The sequence below is a fragment of the Ascaphus truei genome, chromosome 1 (assembly GCF_040206685.1).
Source record: "Ascaphus truei isolate aAscTru1 chromosome 1, aAscTru1.hap1, whole genome shotgun sequence".
In the NCBI taxonomy this organism is placed as follows: domain Eukaryota; kingdom Metazoa; phylum Chordata; class Amphibia; order Anura; family Ascaphidae; genus Ascaphus; species Ascaphus truei.
The window spans coordinates 49,270,666-49,289,065 of NC_134483.1; the positions used below are offsets into that span (position 1 = coordinate 49,270,666).

Here is an 18,400-nt window from a genome sequence, read left to right on the forward strand (position 1 = left end):
TATGTGGCCAGGTCCCCCTTGGGTCCCCTTTGTCCCTTACATCCTGGGCGGCAGCGGCTGTCAGTGCAGGCTGGGGAGAGTGGCCAGAAGGTGCAGACGAGTTGCGGGCAGCCAGGACAGGCGACCAGGTCGCCAGAGGTCCACGACGGCTCCCTTTGCAGGGCGCCGCCATGTTGGTTATGCGCGCCATTAGCAGGGCCTTGCACATGCGCATGAGACAGCGCGCACGGCGTCCATTACAGATGCATGTCTACGTGCCCCATGATGTACAGGGGCTGAGACCACATGGCACAACAGAGCCAATGGGGCTCCTGGATTCTCCTGCTCACAGATATATTTGGTGTGCTTCAGGGACCACGCCAGTGAGAACTGGGACACAGAAGGTTAAGGGTGTGTGTGCAGGTGTCAGTGGCATCTGCACTAGGCCAGAGACCCTCTATAGGCCCCAGCTAGGACCCGACCCCCCCCCTCCAAAGCTTGTGGCTGCCTACAGGGACAGGCCCATAGATAGGGACACAGCCCTTGTAGTTGCAAAGTGTCAGGGATACAGCAAGACTTCGCGCAGTATCTGCGGCCTGTGGTCTGGATGATCAACCATCTTGTCTATTATCCCTGTGGTCCTAACATATATTTTTATTATTTTAAATAAAACGTTTTTCAGCTTATCACTATGTGTTGTCTAGGTGTATTGTCAGTCTGTTCGTGTGTCAGTTACTCAGTGTCAGTATTGTCTATGCCAGCAGTGTTAAACAGTTATATGCTATGATATTTATTGTGTTCTTTTTTTCACATGTTGTGAGACTGTTCGTGTGGTACATCTGAAGATTACCGGATCATCAAAACTGGACATTTATATATGGTCAGATTTCACATCGTTAATTTTTGATTATTGTTTCAGGTGCCGGATTTATTTGTTACAGTATGTGTCTTTGTATCTGACTTGTATTGGTCAGTTTTTTGCTGGCAGCCTGGCTTATATGTGTAAGTTTGTTGTCACATATCATTGTATATTGGTAACACTAAATAGGTTTCAGAGCAGTAGCGCTATCAACAATACCCCTTTTTTCACAGAACACTAACCAGGCACAAACAAAAAATGCAATGTTTACTCGCTCACCCCACAACGCGGTATAAAGTATAGCATTTTCCTAGTATAGTTTAACCTGTGTATCAGCGCTAACATGTATAACGCACCTGTACTACTGCATGTTAACGGACTGTAAAGTCTATGCTTATGAGAGACCAAACGGACATTGTTTTTGCATACATTTTGCTTTGTATATTGCTGTTAAGCTCAGGGAAACTAGCGTCCATCATAAAATTTATAACTGAAAAAGAAGCCCAGAGTTGAAGCAGTTCTGTGCATCTGGGCATTATTTGTTTTATGTGCAAGCTACTACAACTTCCCTTCCTCTTAGAGTGCCCACTAAATTGATAGGCAATGGTAATATATCATCACAAGCATTTATACATGATCTATTCTATATGTATACAGAATGTCATGACGTACCTCTTCTTCTTCAAGTAAAATGAGACGGACCAATATAATATGAATTGCATTACCAACGCTTGGATCATTAAATAATCCTGAAACCTGTAAAAAAAACCAGGGATACAACAATTATTAACTCCCATTACATAGTAATTAATAGAATTATTGACTCCGGTTACATAGTAATTAATAGAATTATTGACTCCCGTTCGACATAAAACCCCCATTATAACAGCAGTTAATGACTAGAGTTTCCATTTTTCATCATCCTTACAAAGGAAAAAACAAACAAACATGTAATTGTGTAATTAAAGTTTTCTTTAACGCAGTTTTTTCCCCTCTCTCTACACGTGTTTGTTTTGGCCTTTATCTATATTGTTAATGAGTGAAAGAGTCCTGGAAAAAAAATGTTGGCCATCTACTAAAACAAAAAGTATATTATTTTGCTTTCATTTAACAAAAACCAATAACATGAAATAAAAGCTTACCATAAAGAGACCATTTTGGTAAAAAAACAAGCTTATTAGAAGGTTAATCAACAAAACATAAATGTCATATTGATTAGGGTACTTTCTGCCTTTATAGTTTACCAAAGTATTACTTTATGTGGTATAATTTGAAGCTTTATTATATGTGCTATAACATCATGCAGTACATTATGAGGTTTACTCTTTGCAGACGGTAGTCAGAGCCAGTCATGATTGAGTAATCCTAATTGTTTCTGAAACAGTTGATGTCTTGTTTCCTCTGGTCTATGGTTAATGGTTAGCTTATTTACTATTTAATTTCATTTAAAGCCTTATTTGTTTCTACAATGACATCAACCTCTAAACAATGTAATTTATTGCTCAGTGCTTATTTTGGAGGCCAGGGTCATGTGTAGGATGATTAGCTCAAATAGGTTCAACTCGGCCCTCTTTTCAAAGCACAACAAGTCCTGTATCTTTTCTTCACTTTATTTGGGGAAAGCAGCATAAAAGACAGGCACTTCTGAAGAGATGTTGGTATTTAGATAATGTCTCTCTGTGGGTGCTTTATAGTTAAGGACAGGTGAAAAGGGTAATCCTGCCACTAGAGCAGTTACAGAGGGTACTCACTCAGCCAGTGATGATGTGGAAAGGAAGTCCCAATATATTCTGGGTAGCAAGATAGCCTGGGGACAGACCATCTGTGGGCAGAGCAGAGGGGGAGAAGGCAGACTAGCCCACTTTGAGGGAAAAGGCTGAGGATGCTGTAGCAACTCACAGGCATAATGCAGGGACAGGGATTGCAACACTGTGTCTATCACACGGGCAGTTTGTGTGTGCACAGAGCAAAACACATGCAGCTGGAAATGAGAAACTGACAGGCATAAACTGCAAAGGAAAGGGGGGGGGGGGGTGAAACAGAAATGTAGTTCTTGTTCCATGACAGTGCTGGTTTACAGTGGTGGTGTTTTTGGGATGAAGGAAAAGTAAAGAAGATACAGTACTAGAGCTCATTCTTATGTTCATTGGCTTTTGTTTTACTTTTGCTTACATGATCATGTCAACAGCATACTTTACATACACAGTTCCCAACTCTGGTTAAAAGAGTCAATGTTACATGAACCAGACCATGATGGCCTCCGTTACCATTGCTTTTTCCCAAATGTAGCATAGGTCAGTGTGTTCCCAGAAAATGTAACAAAGTATTGAGCTTGAACTTTTAATATTATGCACATTGGATGAGTTGATCAAGTTTAACTTTTCCAGGGTGACCCCGGATCATTTTGGAAAAGAGCGTCATGCTTAGTTAATATGGGCCTCCGTATTGTGCAAGAAGGTTGATGGGAGTAAAGTGAAGCTCTGCGCTATTCCTGTCTACTCCTACGGATGTAGCAGGTGTCATCACCCTAGTTAACTCACAAACTAACATGTTAAATTGTGTGTTAGCTCTTTAACCATTGTTTTAAATAGAACTACTGTTAAATAACGTGCCAGTATTAACATATAGCACATTGCCTTAATGGTGCAATAACATCGGCTACATCTGTAGCTCAATTCTGTGGTTTAATATTGTAACCTGGAGACTTGAGGTAATTTTACAGCCCAACCTATTGTACAGTATATTACCATATGTTTTATCATCCTATCCCCTTTCCTAATCAATGCTGGGACAGGGAGGAGGAATAAATACATCTGATTACTTTTTAATTGGGGTGCGGCATAGATAACTGATAATCACTCTGGATTAAGAGAACCAAGCTGCAAGTCAAAATATTTTTTTTTTAATTTCACACAAGTATATTCCAAGTCCTACAATTAAATGTTTGTCTTTGAATTGTTGGAAGTGCTGGATTTTCAAACACTGTTGAGGCACAATCACATGCTTGGCAGGCCAGAGCAATGTGAGAAACATATTGTGAACATACCTATCTCTACTACTTATCTCATATACGGAAAAATAATCATAAAAGTCAGCTATAGTGGGAAAAAAAACATTTTGATTCCTTGTACCGTATTCCTGTGTTTACAAGAACCATTCATAGTTAAGAAGCCTTCTCCTAAACCCTTGGGTATTTATTTATTCAATGTAGTAAATAATGTAAGTTGTGCGGGCTGAAACATCATAAAAAAGAGATGGAATATGTGGTGCTCTGCAGTTTGTTATAACAGAGCCACCAGTGACTCTTAAACAATGTGCGCCATAATGCAAAACAGAAACAGAAGGAGTTGGAGATGAACTGTATGCAAGGTTTGTCCAGGAGTTTCTTAAAGCGTTTGCAGCAAACATCATCAAACCAATGTAAAGATAACATAAGCATGGTTCACAATACAGTTATTGCTTTTTTATGATTGCCGTAATATTTTACAGTAGTTATGCATACTGTACTTAGTTCATTTCTTAGTTCACATTAGGTTGAACATGATATATTGTTGGTTCAGTTTAAAGCTTAAAAATAATCATTTCTAGGCTAGACTTACCTTTGTAGAAACATTAACACAATCACCCTTTTGCCACTGTGATGATGATGTTAAAACGTCACAAAGTTTGGCACTCTGGGTACCCTTATGATGTCATGAGAACGACTTAAGGTTTTTCGTTAATATTCTAAGGAGGATTCACTGAACTGGTGAGTGTGATCGTCATGGAAGTAAAAGATGTTCCATATTCATGCACTCAGGATTTTGGCAGCGCAAGGGCAAATTGGGTGTTAAAGGTGTAATATGGGGGCGTAGCCTGGATGCAAACCAAGATGGCTGTGTCAAGCTGAAGCTCCTAGGCAGAAATGTGACAATCCATAACCACCCAGATGCAAATCTGATCAAACTTTAATAAATGTCAAAGATTCTGATCGCCGTTAAAACAGGGAGCCTACAGAGCCAAAAAAGGGCCAGATTGTATGAGATTTGGCCAAAGATCTAAAAGTCCAGGGTCTGAGGCCTGGTTGCAGGGGCTGCATGTAGAACCTGGAACACGGAGGCCCTGCTAAATCATTCAGCAGTCTTTCCCCCTCCTCTTCACTCAGTACATCCCCAAATCTTCTGATCTGAGAGTAGCAGGAGGGGGGAGGAACAGGAGAATAAACCCCACAAAAAGAAAGTTGGGTGAGGTACGCGGATGCACTTAGAAAACACCATACCCATAACAGAGGCCTGGCTCTTAGGACGGCCCCAGTGCAGCAGGGCTTGAGGGACCCCTGCGTCAGGCCTGAGTAAATATAACAAAGATACCAAAGACACTAAGGATAAATAAAATAAAAGATGACCATATAGAAGGGCCGGTAGAGGCCGACAGGAGCAGAGCGGCTTAGGTACACAAGCGGAGTGGGGGCCTGTGACCTGGGGAGAGGCGCCGGGAGGCATGTGTGCAGGGAAACATAAATAAACAAAGGACAGCAACCTCTGGAGCTGGGCCTGTTTGTCTGGCTCCCCCTGAATATTTTTAGTGCCCCGGCTGGGCTCGTTCACCTTGCTGCCCCTAACATACCTGGGGGACGTGGTTGGGCCCGTCCGTGTTGCCCCCCGGAGACCCCTGTGTGCTGCAGCTGAGCCTGCCCGCCTCATTGAACCTAGGCCCCCTGTGTCCCAAGGCGGTGCCAAGTGACCGAACTTCCTGGGGTCCCCTGGGTGCAAATCTGTGCCGATCGTCGGACTTCCCCTGTGTGCCACAGGCTGGGCCGGCCTGACTGTCTGACTTCCATGGGTCCACTGAATACGATGGGGCTGCGGCCGGAATTGGAGGTCACGTAGTGGACCAGGGTGAGGGGCTTCTGCGGGAACTTGCGGCCCCTTCTATTGGTCCCCCGGGCCACTCCCTCCCATTAGCTGCCAGAGCAAGCTGAGCGGACAACATGAGGATTCTCTCCAACCCCAAGAGGAGTCCAGAAAACAGGGTCTAGCTGAGCAGCGGGTCCAGCAGCGAGAAGGGGGAGGTGGCAGCGAGAGGATTCTTGGTCCCCGGGGAGTCGCGTGGTCTGCGGAGTTGGGAGGGAAGACATCGGGCCTGATCCCAGGTGCAGGCATGCCTGAGAGGATTGAAACTGGCATTGGGGCCTATCCAAGATGGCTGTCAGGTTCTGGCAGCAATAGGAAAGAATCTCCATTGAAAGGTGCTGGGGGAAGGGAGAAGAAGGGAGCCACTCCCACCCACCAGATCAGTAAAACAGATAGAGGGTGGAGCAGGGAGGGCTAGGGAACACCCCCAGTAGCTCTGACTCGCCCACAATTAAAGGCGACAAGTACAAATAATAATAAAAAACTTTCTGGGAGGCTATAACATGAAAGGTGACCGTCTCAGAAACCAGAAGAACATGTGAATGAAATGCCCGGTAGGGGACGGGACCAGAATCAATTTAAAATACATCATACACAAACTCTGATGACTACAAGATGACTACCATATAACCTAAAATCCCATGAGCACATGGGAATTAAAATAGCTCAAACGGATATATCTAGAGGGCCCACCTCACTAATAAGGTAGGAGAACACAGCGAGAGTCCGACCATGCCACCTGCCAAGACCAAAAAACCTTAAGCCTCGCAAAAACTTAAAGAATACTTCAAGCGGCGAGAAGCCCCAGCAGTGCAATGGAGTAGAGTGATTCCCAAAGTGCCGAAGTAGAACCCGAAATATAGGTCGCACCCCCCTGCCTTTTACACACTAAACAAGACATTAAAGATCTTTTTGATAACATTATAGGCCTACTGCTGCGACACACTTTATTCGAGCAAATACCCAGTATGTACCTGGCAGATACCTGGAATGCGCCGCTCCTCACCTCTGACAAGCCCCGTTACGTTTGCCTTCCCAGCCATGGTTCATGCCTGGCTGACGGGCGGCTGATCTGTTAAATGATAATGATTAGGATTTAATAGGCTGCAATGCTTCGCGTGTCTACCAGATGGCATAAATTCATGAATTGTAATGCAGTATATATATATATATACTGTGCAGTATTGCAGCCAGCGGGAATAAAATGCTTCAATCCCTGCCTGGAAAATAACGCAATGCACTCGGGCAGAAAACAGTCACAAACCTCAATACACCCGAGTATACCCGAATTCGTGGGACTAGCCGAGCTTGAATAAAGTGTGTCGCCAGTGTATTCCAGTCGGAACTGGAGGTCGCTCTCAGAGGAATCCATCAAGACATCAATCAACTAGATGATAGAACGGATACAATTGAGACAAAAGTTGATGAACTTCTAGAAGCCCAGAACCTGGCCGACCAAGAAAGAAAGTTCCTCAGAGTTCGCGTGGAAGAATTAATAGAAGGTCAGGAGGATCTCGAAAACCACTCAAGAAGGAACAACAAAGTGAGGGGAGTTCATGAGTCTACCCTCAATATAGATTCATATCTCCTAAGACTATTCCGGTCATTGGCCCCGGATCTGGATAAATCCCATTTTCAACTCGACAGGGCACATAGGGCCCTTAGGATGTGACCCACGTTACCAAATGGCCCAAGAGATATAATTACCAGGCTACAGTACACTACTTTCAGTCAAAATACATCATAGTGGCAGCCACGAGGAATAATCCATTCATAGAGTGTGAGGGCTCACGCATTCAAATCTATGCAGTTATATCTCCAAAAAATTTAAGCAGAGTAGGGATCTACGTAAAGTCACAGAGCTATTAAGGAAACATGAAATAAATATAAATGGGGATTCTCATTTAGGCTGAGGAAGGATCACAAATATCCAATAAAGATCCGGCCGAAGGTAACGCCCTAAAAAAATGGGGCATAGACGTACAAACGGATACATCCAATAATCAACAAGACCTGTCTCGCCTAATAAATAGAGACAGATTTTGAGTAAGGTGAGCTCCAAAACTCCAAACAAGTCTTCATAATAAATGAGCTCAAGGATGCGACCACATCTAAAACAGGTTAAAATAACAACTCACAGAACTTCCGTTAAGGCTCCAGTGGTTTTTCCGTAGGCTGGTCCGCGGATTTCCCGAAGGGAGCAGCAGGCACCCAACTGGTCCTTCGGCAATATGTAAGGGACAACTGGACAGATGCATAGATCAGTCCGGAATGCTTCCCAAACAAGGTTGGGCTGAGTTGGAACTGAAATGAATAGCACAACCAGTGGTTCAGACTATCAAAGACTATATCAGTTTCATTCCGTATCGTGCTATTAAGTTAATAAGCTCCAATAAGTTTATGAAAGTACATATTGGTTGGACAATAACTGGTTTGATTATGTTGAATATTTAGATGTGAAAATATGTTTGCCCCCCCTAACACAAGATAACACGCTCGCGCATGGCTAGGAGAAGTGCGAGCACATATTTTGCCCCCCTGTTGAAATGGTAAATCGTTAAAAGACTGTCCCCCTTCACTCACTTCAACCCCTACAAGTGAGGAAGAATTACCACTTCTGGGACATAGGGTCGTCCAGGGGCCCCCCTCCCGGACTCCCCCCCCCCATTCCCAATACCAAGTTCTATTCCCCATCTATGTGTTGGTACATTTTGGTTTATATCTTGGCTATATGTTGGTGCATTTATGTTTGCTTCTTAAAAGAATCTTTGTGCGTAGGTTGAGCAACACAGGTCCGAATCATCTCCTAGACAACATGGAAGCCTCTCTACGATACATGGAACTCACATCAGTTCTGGAAGAAAGGTCTTATCCAGGTGGGATCCAAATCGAGCAAGGTACGTGAAATCCCCCTATCACACATATCACGAAAATACCTAACATCAGAATAACAAAGCGTTAATTCCCCATATAGGTTTTCCATGGACAATCTAAAATGCATTACACATACTGCTGCGGCCACGTTTAATCTAAGGCCTCGGCCAGGCTCCCTGCTTGCTCGCTGAGGCGCGCTGAGGCTCAGAGAAAGCGGGTGCTTTCCTTGGCCTTGCGGTTGCTTACCGCACGTGCTGTCTGTGGGCCATCAGGGGTCGGGCCGGGGGCGGGCACATCACTGGCCAGGGGCGGGCCAGTGACGTCACGGAGCTGGTTCACCCTCATTGGGCAAACTGCTCACATGACCGGCCTGTCGCGCCGGCAAGCGGGGAATTTTAAATTCCCCTCAGACCTGCGCTTCCGCGCGCTTGCGGAAGCGTAGACGAGCCCCTACTAAAGCCGCTCTAATTGTGGCTGTAGGGGCTCAGTGCTGAGCGGAAGCGTGCGTCAGCGCGCTTCTGCCAGCAAGCAGGGAACATGGCTGAGGCCTAACTCTTACCCGGAATTGTTTGGGGCTGTTTTCTTTTGCGGCCCATCTCAGTCGCGCGCCAGCCCATCTCGGCCGCGCGCCAGCCCATCTCCCGTTCAGCGCGAACAATGAAGCAGGTGTGCTGAACAGTGGAGCAGGCGCGTTGAACAATGGAGCGCCTGCGGCGCCGAAACTAGCGCCGAAAGTAAAAAAAAAAAACCCCGCGTCTGCACGCGGTTTAAAAATATCCGCGGAGAAAGCTGCATTAGACTAAAGAGTGCCGCCACTGTAATGTAAAAGGGCTAAACAGCCCCAACCCCTCATGGAGGACAGCCATGAATAACTATAAACAAATAAGAGCATATCTGAGGTTTAAATCCCAATCTCACAAGATAGCCTTATTCGCAGATGACATAACATTGTCCATCACAAAACCAATGAGGTCACTTCCAAACTGTTTCAATATTATCACACAAGTTGGGGAGCTCTCGGGCTTCAAAATTCATTGTTATAAATCAGAGTCCCTGGGGATAAGATTGCCGAAGGAAACTGTCAAGCTTATTGACATCAATTTATATCTAAAATGGCAAATATTCTCATTGAAGTATCTGGGAATCAACTTGACAAACAAAATAAATACATTATACGAGGCCAACTACCCCAGCCTCATTAGAAAACTCAAGAACAGTCTGCCTCAATGGTCTAAATTTCCAATATCTTGGATAGGAAGAATTAACCCAGTTAAAATGACTCTATTACCAAAAATATTATATCTCTTTCACATTAAAAAAAAAACGACATCACAAACCTCCAACAACACATGACAACATTTATTTGGCATGGTAAAAAAAAACGAGGGTCCGATATAAGATTATGATACGTACATCTGGATCAGGAAGACTGTCGGTACCCTGCCCATACTCATATTACAAAGCAGCACAAGTGAGTCAGTTGACACTGTGGCATCTGGATGAAGAAGAGTGGGTTTGAGTAGACATTGAGCCAGCGAATTCAGGTCCACTGTCACTAGGGTCTCTATTATGGCTTCCAGCTCATTCCAGCATCAAACCCATTAATCTTCCACTCTCTGAACATATGGGATAGAAATAAATTTAAACACAAACTTACTTTAAAAAGCTCTAACATGACCCCGATATTTTGAAAGCCAGAGTTCAAACCTGGATACTCGGGACAAAGCTTCCACTGGTGGGTCAAGGTGGGTATAACCAGAGTGGGGTATTTCCTGCTGGACACTAAGATTAGAACATTTCATACATTCAGGGAGAGTTATGGTGCACCTGAAGAGGAGCTATTTAGATATCATCAGTTGAGACAATTTGTTAGATCAAAAAGACCAGGAGTTTCTTCGTTCAAGGGTACCCTTTTTGAGTCGATTTGTTGGGCAAATCCATTGCAAACGGACTTGATATCGCGTCTATATCAGCACATAATACCAAGTGGAGAAGACTCAAAAACCCAATTTATGAGACAATGGGAGGCAGACATAGGCAAGGTCCTGGAAATGGAGGACTGTGAAAAGATTTGTGATGAGTTGGCAGCAGCCTCGATCAATGTGATTACCAAAGAAAATGGTTACAAGGTTTTGTACAGGTGGTTACCTGGCGGTTAAACAATATATACAAAACAACATTGCCACTATGCTTTAGAGTAAAGAACAAAACACTAAGCGCTTACCCCAAGTCTCGGAACAGAAATAAAGGAGTGGTATAATAAAAGAAAAAAATAATAATAAATCCAAAAAGGTTATCTACAAATTCACCAAAGACAACCTTCGATCCCCTCTGCTTCAACCCGGTATAGGGATCATCCAAATCCCTCAAGGTAACATACAAAACAGAAAAAACAGGGGAGCAAGGGGTTAATAAATTCCAGACACAAAGCTCACAAATATTCATAGATATTAGTGATAAGCACCCTCCTGATAAGGGATAATAGGTATTATAATAATATTGATACACTTACACGGCCCTGTGTAAGCATGGGTACACAATGGTATCTTTGATATATCCTCCAAATTGTCCCAAGGGGAGGAGGAGGGGTAGGGGTAGTTTATGTGAAAATAACAAAATACTTACACGGCCCTGTGTAAGTAATGATGTTGTATAGTGGTCTGTGGGTTTCAGCTTAAACCTTCCAGGATATAGATCAAAATCAAGGCACCAATAAAAGTTCTTTAAATAAAAGCTGCAGTCAGGACTCCCCTCTCAGGTGCTTGGGGTTAGACAGTCCTTCTTATTCTCCCCGATCCAGCAGTTCAGGGAGGGGGTGGGGGTGAGTGAGGCACGGTGTCAGTATAGAGTTTAAAACATGAAATTTATTAGATTTAAAACAGCCGCACAAATAAACACAGGGATAGCACTCACATAAAATAATCTTTTGGCTCTTTGCCGTATGTCAGTGGAACTCTCCAGCCGCAAAAGCTGCTCGGCCTCCGCGTCCGGAGTGCAGGGAGATGACGCGCCTCTGCTCGGGAGCAGGCTGTGGCTGTCAGAGTATTCACTGGCTACGGAAGCCTCAGCTGGTCAAAAACAAGTACTGTTGGAGCAACGCATTTTGCCGTGAACACAGCTTCCTCAGGCTCGTCATCTCCCTGCACTCCGGACGCGGAGGCCGAGCAGCTTTTGCGGATGTTGTATTGCAGCCACTTGGCAACTAAAATGCCCAACAATATTAGAGGTAGAAAAAAAAGACTATGGAGGACCCTCCTGATGGAAAAACTAACAGCCATAAATAATAAAGTGGCTAAAGTTGATGTGGTCTGGGAGCCTTGGATGGTAAGAAGTGATCCCCGGGGCTCTAACCACCAACTGCTTACAATTTAGGTATCCATAAAACCCTCACCGTAAATACCAGACTGTGTCTGACTTGTGCTCAGAAAGTGTGTGATCATGAGAACGCAAAGTACTAACCCTTCAATTAAGTATGTATGCAAGAAGTTGATCCTGAAATGTACCTAACCCCCATTGTTTAGATTTTTGTCTTTCTGTATCTTCATTATGATATGTATTACTGTCTTTAAATGTCCCCATACACGCCCCTCCCTGTTTTCCTTTTTGTATCCCCTCTCCAAAAATCTTATTAATAAAAATAAAGTTAAAAAAAGGTGTAATATGACACCATCACAGAGAAATGTATTATAGACAAGATATAATAGAACAACTGGTTTTTATATTGTACACTCATAGAAAACAAAAAAAGTCTGAGGTTGACAGAGTTGTTTGCATGTAATTTCCTAGAATCCCTTGCTTCAGTGAAAAGGTAATGGAGAAAAGCAGGGTTGCAGACCTGTCTGAGACATGAATGTGCTAACAAGTGGTATTTTTATTTGACGTGTACTGTATGGTGGAGGGTTTTGGTCACTTTTTTACCCACCATAATTTATTTAAAATGCTTCCGAAATTAAAAATCATAAATACTTCCTGGGAACATTTTTGTATGTTCATTAGGTATAAATAAGTTACTAATATTTTGTAATGCATCACACCTACCATATTCATTACTGTAAAGATATAGGATTCCACATTGTTGCTGCCATGGTATTCAATCATTTTGGTGTCGGCAACTACTAGAGTTTCCACCCATCGATCTCTGCTGACGGAGCGAGGCGAAATCTTTCTGCCTTTCAGATGCTTCCTCTCCCATGTCTCCCGCTGATGTTCTTGTTGGAGAATAGAACTGAAGTTATCTAAAAGTATAAACAAGAGACCATATACATCTTTTTGCAAATTAAGTATTTAATTATAGCTAAATAAAATTAGAACCTGTAAATATAGGTGGCACAACAAACAGTATTCAATAAAGTGCCTTATGTCTTATTACAGTATGTGCTATTTCTATGTAATATATGTGTAATTATATATTTTGTATTGAGGCAAACTCAGACACAAGTTTATAATGAGTTTAAGCATAAATATAACAGAGGAAAACACTGTTACTGATAGAATATGTTGATATTACTGTAATTTACAGAATGCAAAATAGCACAACGAAATGGCAGATGGGATTTAATTTAATTACTTCTACACCATAATTAAAATATAATATGATTCGTGTAGAAGCATATTGTGAAACAGTACTTGCAGAAGCAAGAAAAGAGCTCCGGTGTACAAGCACTCAGGTCCAGTATTGAAGTGGTTAGGTAGTTAAGACGTACTGTAACTTTTAATAGGATCTAATTGAGAGAAAAATGGAAACATCAATGACACAGAGACACCACATAAATAAAAGTAGCCAGACGTTGTACAGTAATCACTTGAAACCCTCTTGGTTGTATAGTAATAGCCCAACGGATAGTGGGGGGTAAATCCTGATAATTAGTATAGTCTTATTGTCAATGCAAAAGAGAGGCAGAAACAGGACTGGGTTTTAGCCCTATATACAGTTCAGAAAGTATTTGTTGCTATGTATATAGTTAATGCATTTACTCAGTAGATACCTAAATAGGATTAAATGTACTTGTATAGACCAAATAAAATAAAATACAAATATTCATGAACTAATTTGGTGATAATGGCTTTTTATGGGGAGGTATCAGGACAGGCTCTGACTGTCTAAAGACTTCATCTGGTTAGATACCAATATTAATTGGTCAAATCAAGATGTATGTGGAAATTCAAAGTTCAAATGAAGCTGCCATTGCAGGATATACAGCAGTTGGTTAGACTGCAAGATTACAGGTTCATTTCCTTAACATGATCACTCTTACACATGCTAACCTTTACAAACTAAAGGTATACAGGGATATACCAAATAAGTATACATAGGAAGGCTGTTGATCCAGGGAGTAATCTGATTGCCAATTATTGGAGTCAGGAAGGAATTTATTTTTCCCTTATGAGATATCATTAGATGATATGACACTGGGGTTTTTTTGTTTGCCTTCCTCTGGATCAATATACTGTAACTACGGATATAGGATAAAGTATCTGTCGTCTAAATTTAGCATACAGTAGGTTGAACTTGATGGACACGTCTTTTTTCAACCTCATCTACTATGCAACTATGTACTGTAACTTTTACTGACAATTAAAAGAATCTCAAAAGCAACTGGAGAGATTAATATATTTGAATAAAGGGCATCATAGTTTGACGCTATCCTAGAATATGGAAGTGGCTTTCTTTATGTATTCTGTCTACAGAACAGGAGATTAATACCTCATAATATTCTGTGGATTCCGTATTGAATTGAGGGGATAAGATGGAAGATATTACTTTGCCTCAGGTGCATCATATGTTTAAAAGATTCTAGTACTGTCCCGCCCAGCTTTATTCTAAAGCTTGCCGCGTTTAATGCGGGCTAACCGCGGGGCTTTTCTCCGTTTGAAATGGAATTTCCCGCACGGCGGCCGCTTCAATAGATAAGCGCTAATGGCGCTTACTATTGAAAGCGTCCGAGGCGCGGGAAAACCGTCCGATAACGGACGAAGATTGCCGCGCGCCATCCGCAGCTATTTTTAACCCGCGGAGGCAGCCGCTTTAGGTTAAAGCTGACCGGGACAGTATGTGAAAATGTGAACGGTTAATCCCTCCCGCACCTGAGTCCTGAGATATCGCTGCTGCTTCCACTAATTAACTGGCTAAGTGTGGATAACCTTTTATGTACCATTTCCTTCTTTCTATTCAGAGATGGAGCAAACTCAAAATATAGGCTTGTTGGAAGTCACTGCGAGCAGTTAAACGGGCCAGCTTTAATCAATATAACAACTTCAACCAAACTAAAAATGGCACCATACTAATTGAATATATTTTGGGTGGTGTACTATTCATTTGAATTATGAAAAATAACTCTCCATGTTCTGAATAAAAATGAAAAAAAAAAAGTATTTCAAATAAATAATCTTATCAGATACAATAGTTTTGCGAAAATATGACAGCTGTGGGCAATCATCCTTAAATTCCCAGTGAACCTCAATCTCCTGACTAGAAAGGGAAATGCTGCTTGAATCAAAGTGTCCTCATGAAAAAGATGGATGAAGAAACTATTGAATCACTTGATATTCAAAACATGTTAGAAAAATCTAATTTAAAGCAGACAGCCCTCAGGCGAGATGCAAATGGAGAAATTACACATAGCTTACCCAATTATTACCTTTGCACACTGTGTGTTTGACCTTCTATATGGCTTAACTATTATCACATGCCAATCCTTGATGATTACAATTTGAATTAAAATAATTAACTTGATTCCTATCCAAAAGTTATGTAAAACTTATGTGGTAATTTTCATAAAATATGTACAGTAGATTGTAGATGCAAAGAGAAACAGAAAAATAAAGATGCCGGGAATATGTGCAGAAGGAAAGTTGAAGAATCTGCATGCCGAGGGAATAAGGCAACTAGAATGAGAAGGGGCTCTCAGAAGAGGAAGAAAGTTGGCTGGAAGCCAAAGCGTCGCAACACAAAAATAAGCCAGTGAGAGGGGGTGAACTAAAAAACGATTTAATCACGAAACATGATTCACCATTCGTGACTAAATCGTTTTTTTCGTTCACGCTCTCTCACTGGCTTATTTTTGTGGTGCGACGCTTTGGCTTCCAGCCAACTTTCTTCCTCTTCTGAGAGCACACAGGACCAATGCCCTGCAAGTAGGAACTTCATGCAGAAAAGAAATCATCTGAACGTGAGTAATATCTCATTTATTCTGGACAGTTTTGACATTATTGGAGGTTTTCCTGTGCGCTGGGACATACTTGGCTCATTTGCCCTCTAGATAGAGTGGGAACCTAGTCTAACGCTATCCTCTACAAGACATTTCAAGTTATTTCATATTCACTTCAAGGGGTATGTCTCTAAGGTTATTACATCTACTATTGAAGGGCACTCAATCATTACTATAATCCGTTTTCTTCTTTTAAACAGAGTATCCTATTCCCTGGAGCCCCACTTCAGCCTATCCCAAGGAAACCCTATTGTTCTCAGAAAAGGGACAGTATATTATAGAAACAATAGTGCCAATTGGACTCTCGTATTGAAGTTATTGACATTAGACAACTTTACAGTATGACAACTCAGCCTACAAACGTTTCCATTCATAAAGCTCCACTAAATCAGGGCTCATAACATGACATTACCTAAAACAGCAATGTACATTATTTCCCCTGAGGTTAACGCATATCCTGATAGCAAAATATATTAACAAACAGTGGGCATTGTATATCTTATTAAATTAGGCTTATTGTAGCGTAATGTAGCGTCAGCTCCCAATATGATGAAGTTCAGCATATCTTACTCTCTTCCAGATCCGAAAAAGGGCTCTGAGGACAGAAAAAGTCTAGCTGCCTGTGGGGGGGGGGGGGGGGGGGGAGGAGGGGCTTTTGTTTCCCGGTATAATTGTGGTATTATATTGTTTTTATTGTTGAGTTATTTAAATCCACAATTTCTGCGGTGCAATTTACTTTCACAATATCCACATACAGTAACGAAGTCCAGCTTTAGCATGTGAAAATACCCACAATGGTTGCATGAAACACACAACATTCATCATTGCTTTTTAATTAATTTTCTTTTTGAGCCAAAAAGATGTAATGGCTTAAGATGTGAATGCTAAATAATAATATATATTTATATATTTTATGTAGACTTTCAACAAATGAGGCCTCAAATTAACACGTACTGTAATTAACACATTGAACCAAATTTTGATTCTAACCACCTGCCATAACATAATATCCCAAGCTTTGCTTCCTGGTTATTTGATTCCCATTAACGATAAATAAAAAAAAATGTACTCTGTGGCATAATTTATCTGATTAATTCATCGAAGCAGTTGTGTAAATAGCCTTTACAGTATGTATTTAATCGAAGATGTTTATATACTGTATGTATATTTAACAGTTAATCGGCCTATGAGATCTAAATGCTATCACTGCACTTTACGTATAGGTTTGCTCTGGAAGAAATATACACGTTTTCTAAGGAAATAAATATTTTTCAATAATGTGTTTGATGACCTGTCAAAATTGTAGCCTGTGAATTCCTTCCTCAATGAAAGCTGATTATATCCAACTTGTCGCTATTGAATCTTTCAACCATGGCAGTGCAAATGGATAATGACATCTGGGAGATAGCTGCACACCGCTGGACAAGGATATCATACAGTATTAGCCTCTCCGGGAGTTGCAGTGAGTGACCCCACAATAGACCGTCTCCAAGGCATACACTAGACTTTCTTTTCTTTTTCTTTTCTTGAACTGTTTATAGTCATGCTATTTATTAATCCACAATACAGAAAATACGTCCTTTTCTCAATCTCTCCCTTCAGCAGTTTAGCCCCGGACAATCATACAGGGTGCCTTTCCGCAGGTCCCACCCAAAAGGAAATCTCAATCTCCTTTTGCAGTCAGCTTTGCAATATATACACAGTCGTTTCTCCATGCACCAAACAAACATTTACTTTTGGTAGTTGTTGAAGCTAGATCTAATTCACTGGTTTTATTTCTCAATAGCAATGGTAATACAATACATTTAAAGAATACAAAAATACATACAGAAAACAGATCAGATCACAGCTGGTAAAATAAACAATAATTAATCAAAAAGTCTAACGTCCCATATATTTATAATTAGAACAGGTGTAATTAGATGGCTTGACATGGGTTCTATAGGTTGCAATATTGGGTCTATTGACATAAAGCCCAAAAGGAAACCCTAGTGTTCAGCAATTTAGCTCCATATTCATATATCAGTTCAGCAATATATAACAATAAAATCTATTTTATTATCTACTTCATATTCACAACCTTATGTTTATGAGGATATAAAATATATAATTTGTTATCTGTACAGGGTAAAGGCTATCATTTCTTCTTTCAACCCTCTTCCCTAACATCAACAAACGTTAAATATTTAATTCCACAGTACAATGTAATATATTATTTTAAAAAACTACATCAAGACCCACAATAGTATGTCGTAAATCGATTATGCTTGTGCCACATTTATTGTTGGAATTAGTTTTTTCTAGTCATAAACTTTGGACTTAAGATCTATCATTTCTGGTTTCAAAGTCTGTTTTTCTGTTGCACCTTATACAGAAGAAGTGCATATGCATCTTATTTAGATTTTCCAATAACTGTTGCAGATAAATCATTTTTCTGGGGTCCTGTGATTCTGGGGCCACAGGTGCCGCATTCAGGTTCTCGCTGCATAGTAGGAGAGGAGACAATGGTAAAAATATTTGTTTTAACTGCTACATCTGTACCTCCTTCATTATTGTGATATACTGCAGTGTGTGAAGCAATGTGACGT

General features: G+C 41.3%; 1 protein-coding gene across 1 annotated transcript in view; it reads right to left on the reverse strand.

The window, feature by feature from the left end:
* Positions 1 to 18,400, reverse strand: part of ADAMTS12 (ADAM metallopeptidase with thrombospondin type 1 motif 12) — a 609,209-nt gene that overhangs the window by 304,155 nt on the left and 286,654 nt on the right. The window contains exons 4-5 of the mRNA XM_075587768.1: positions 12,643 to 12,839; positions 1,511 to 1,594 (exon numbers count right to left, since the gene is read on the reverse strand). Of these exons, the coding sequence (XP_075443883.1) occupies positions 1,511 to 1,594; positions 12,643 to 12,839 (281 nt within the window). The remainder of the gene's footprint in view (positions 1 to 1,510; positions 1,595 to 12,642; positions 12,840 to 18,400) is intronic.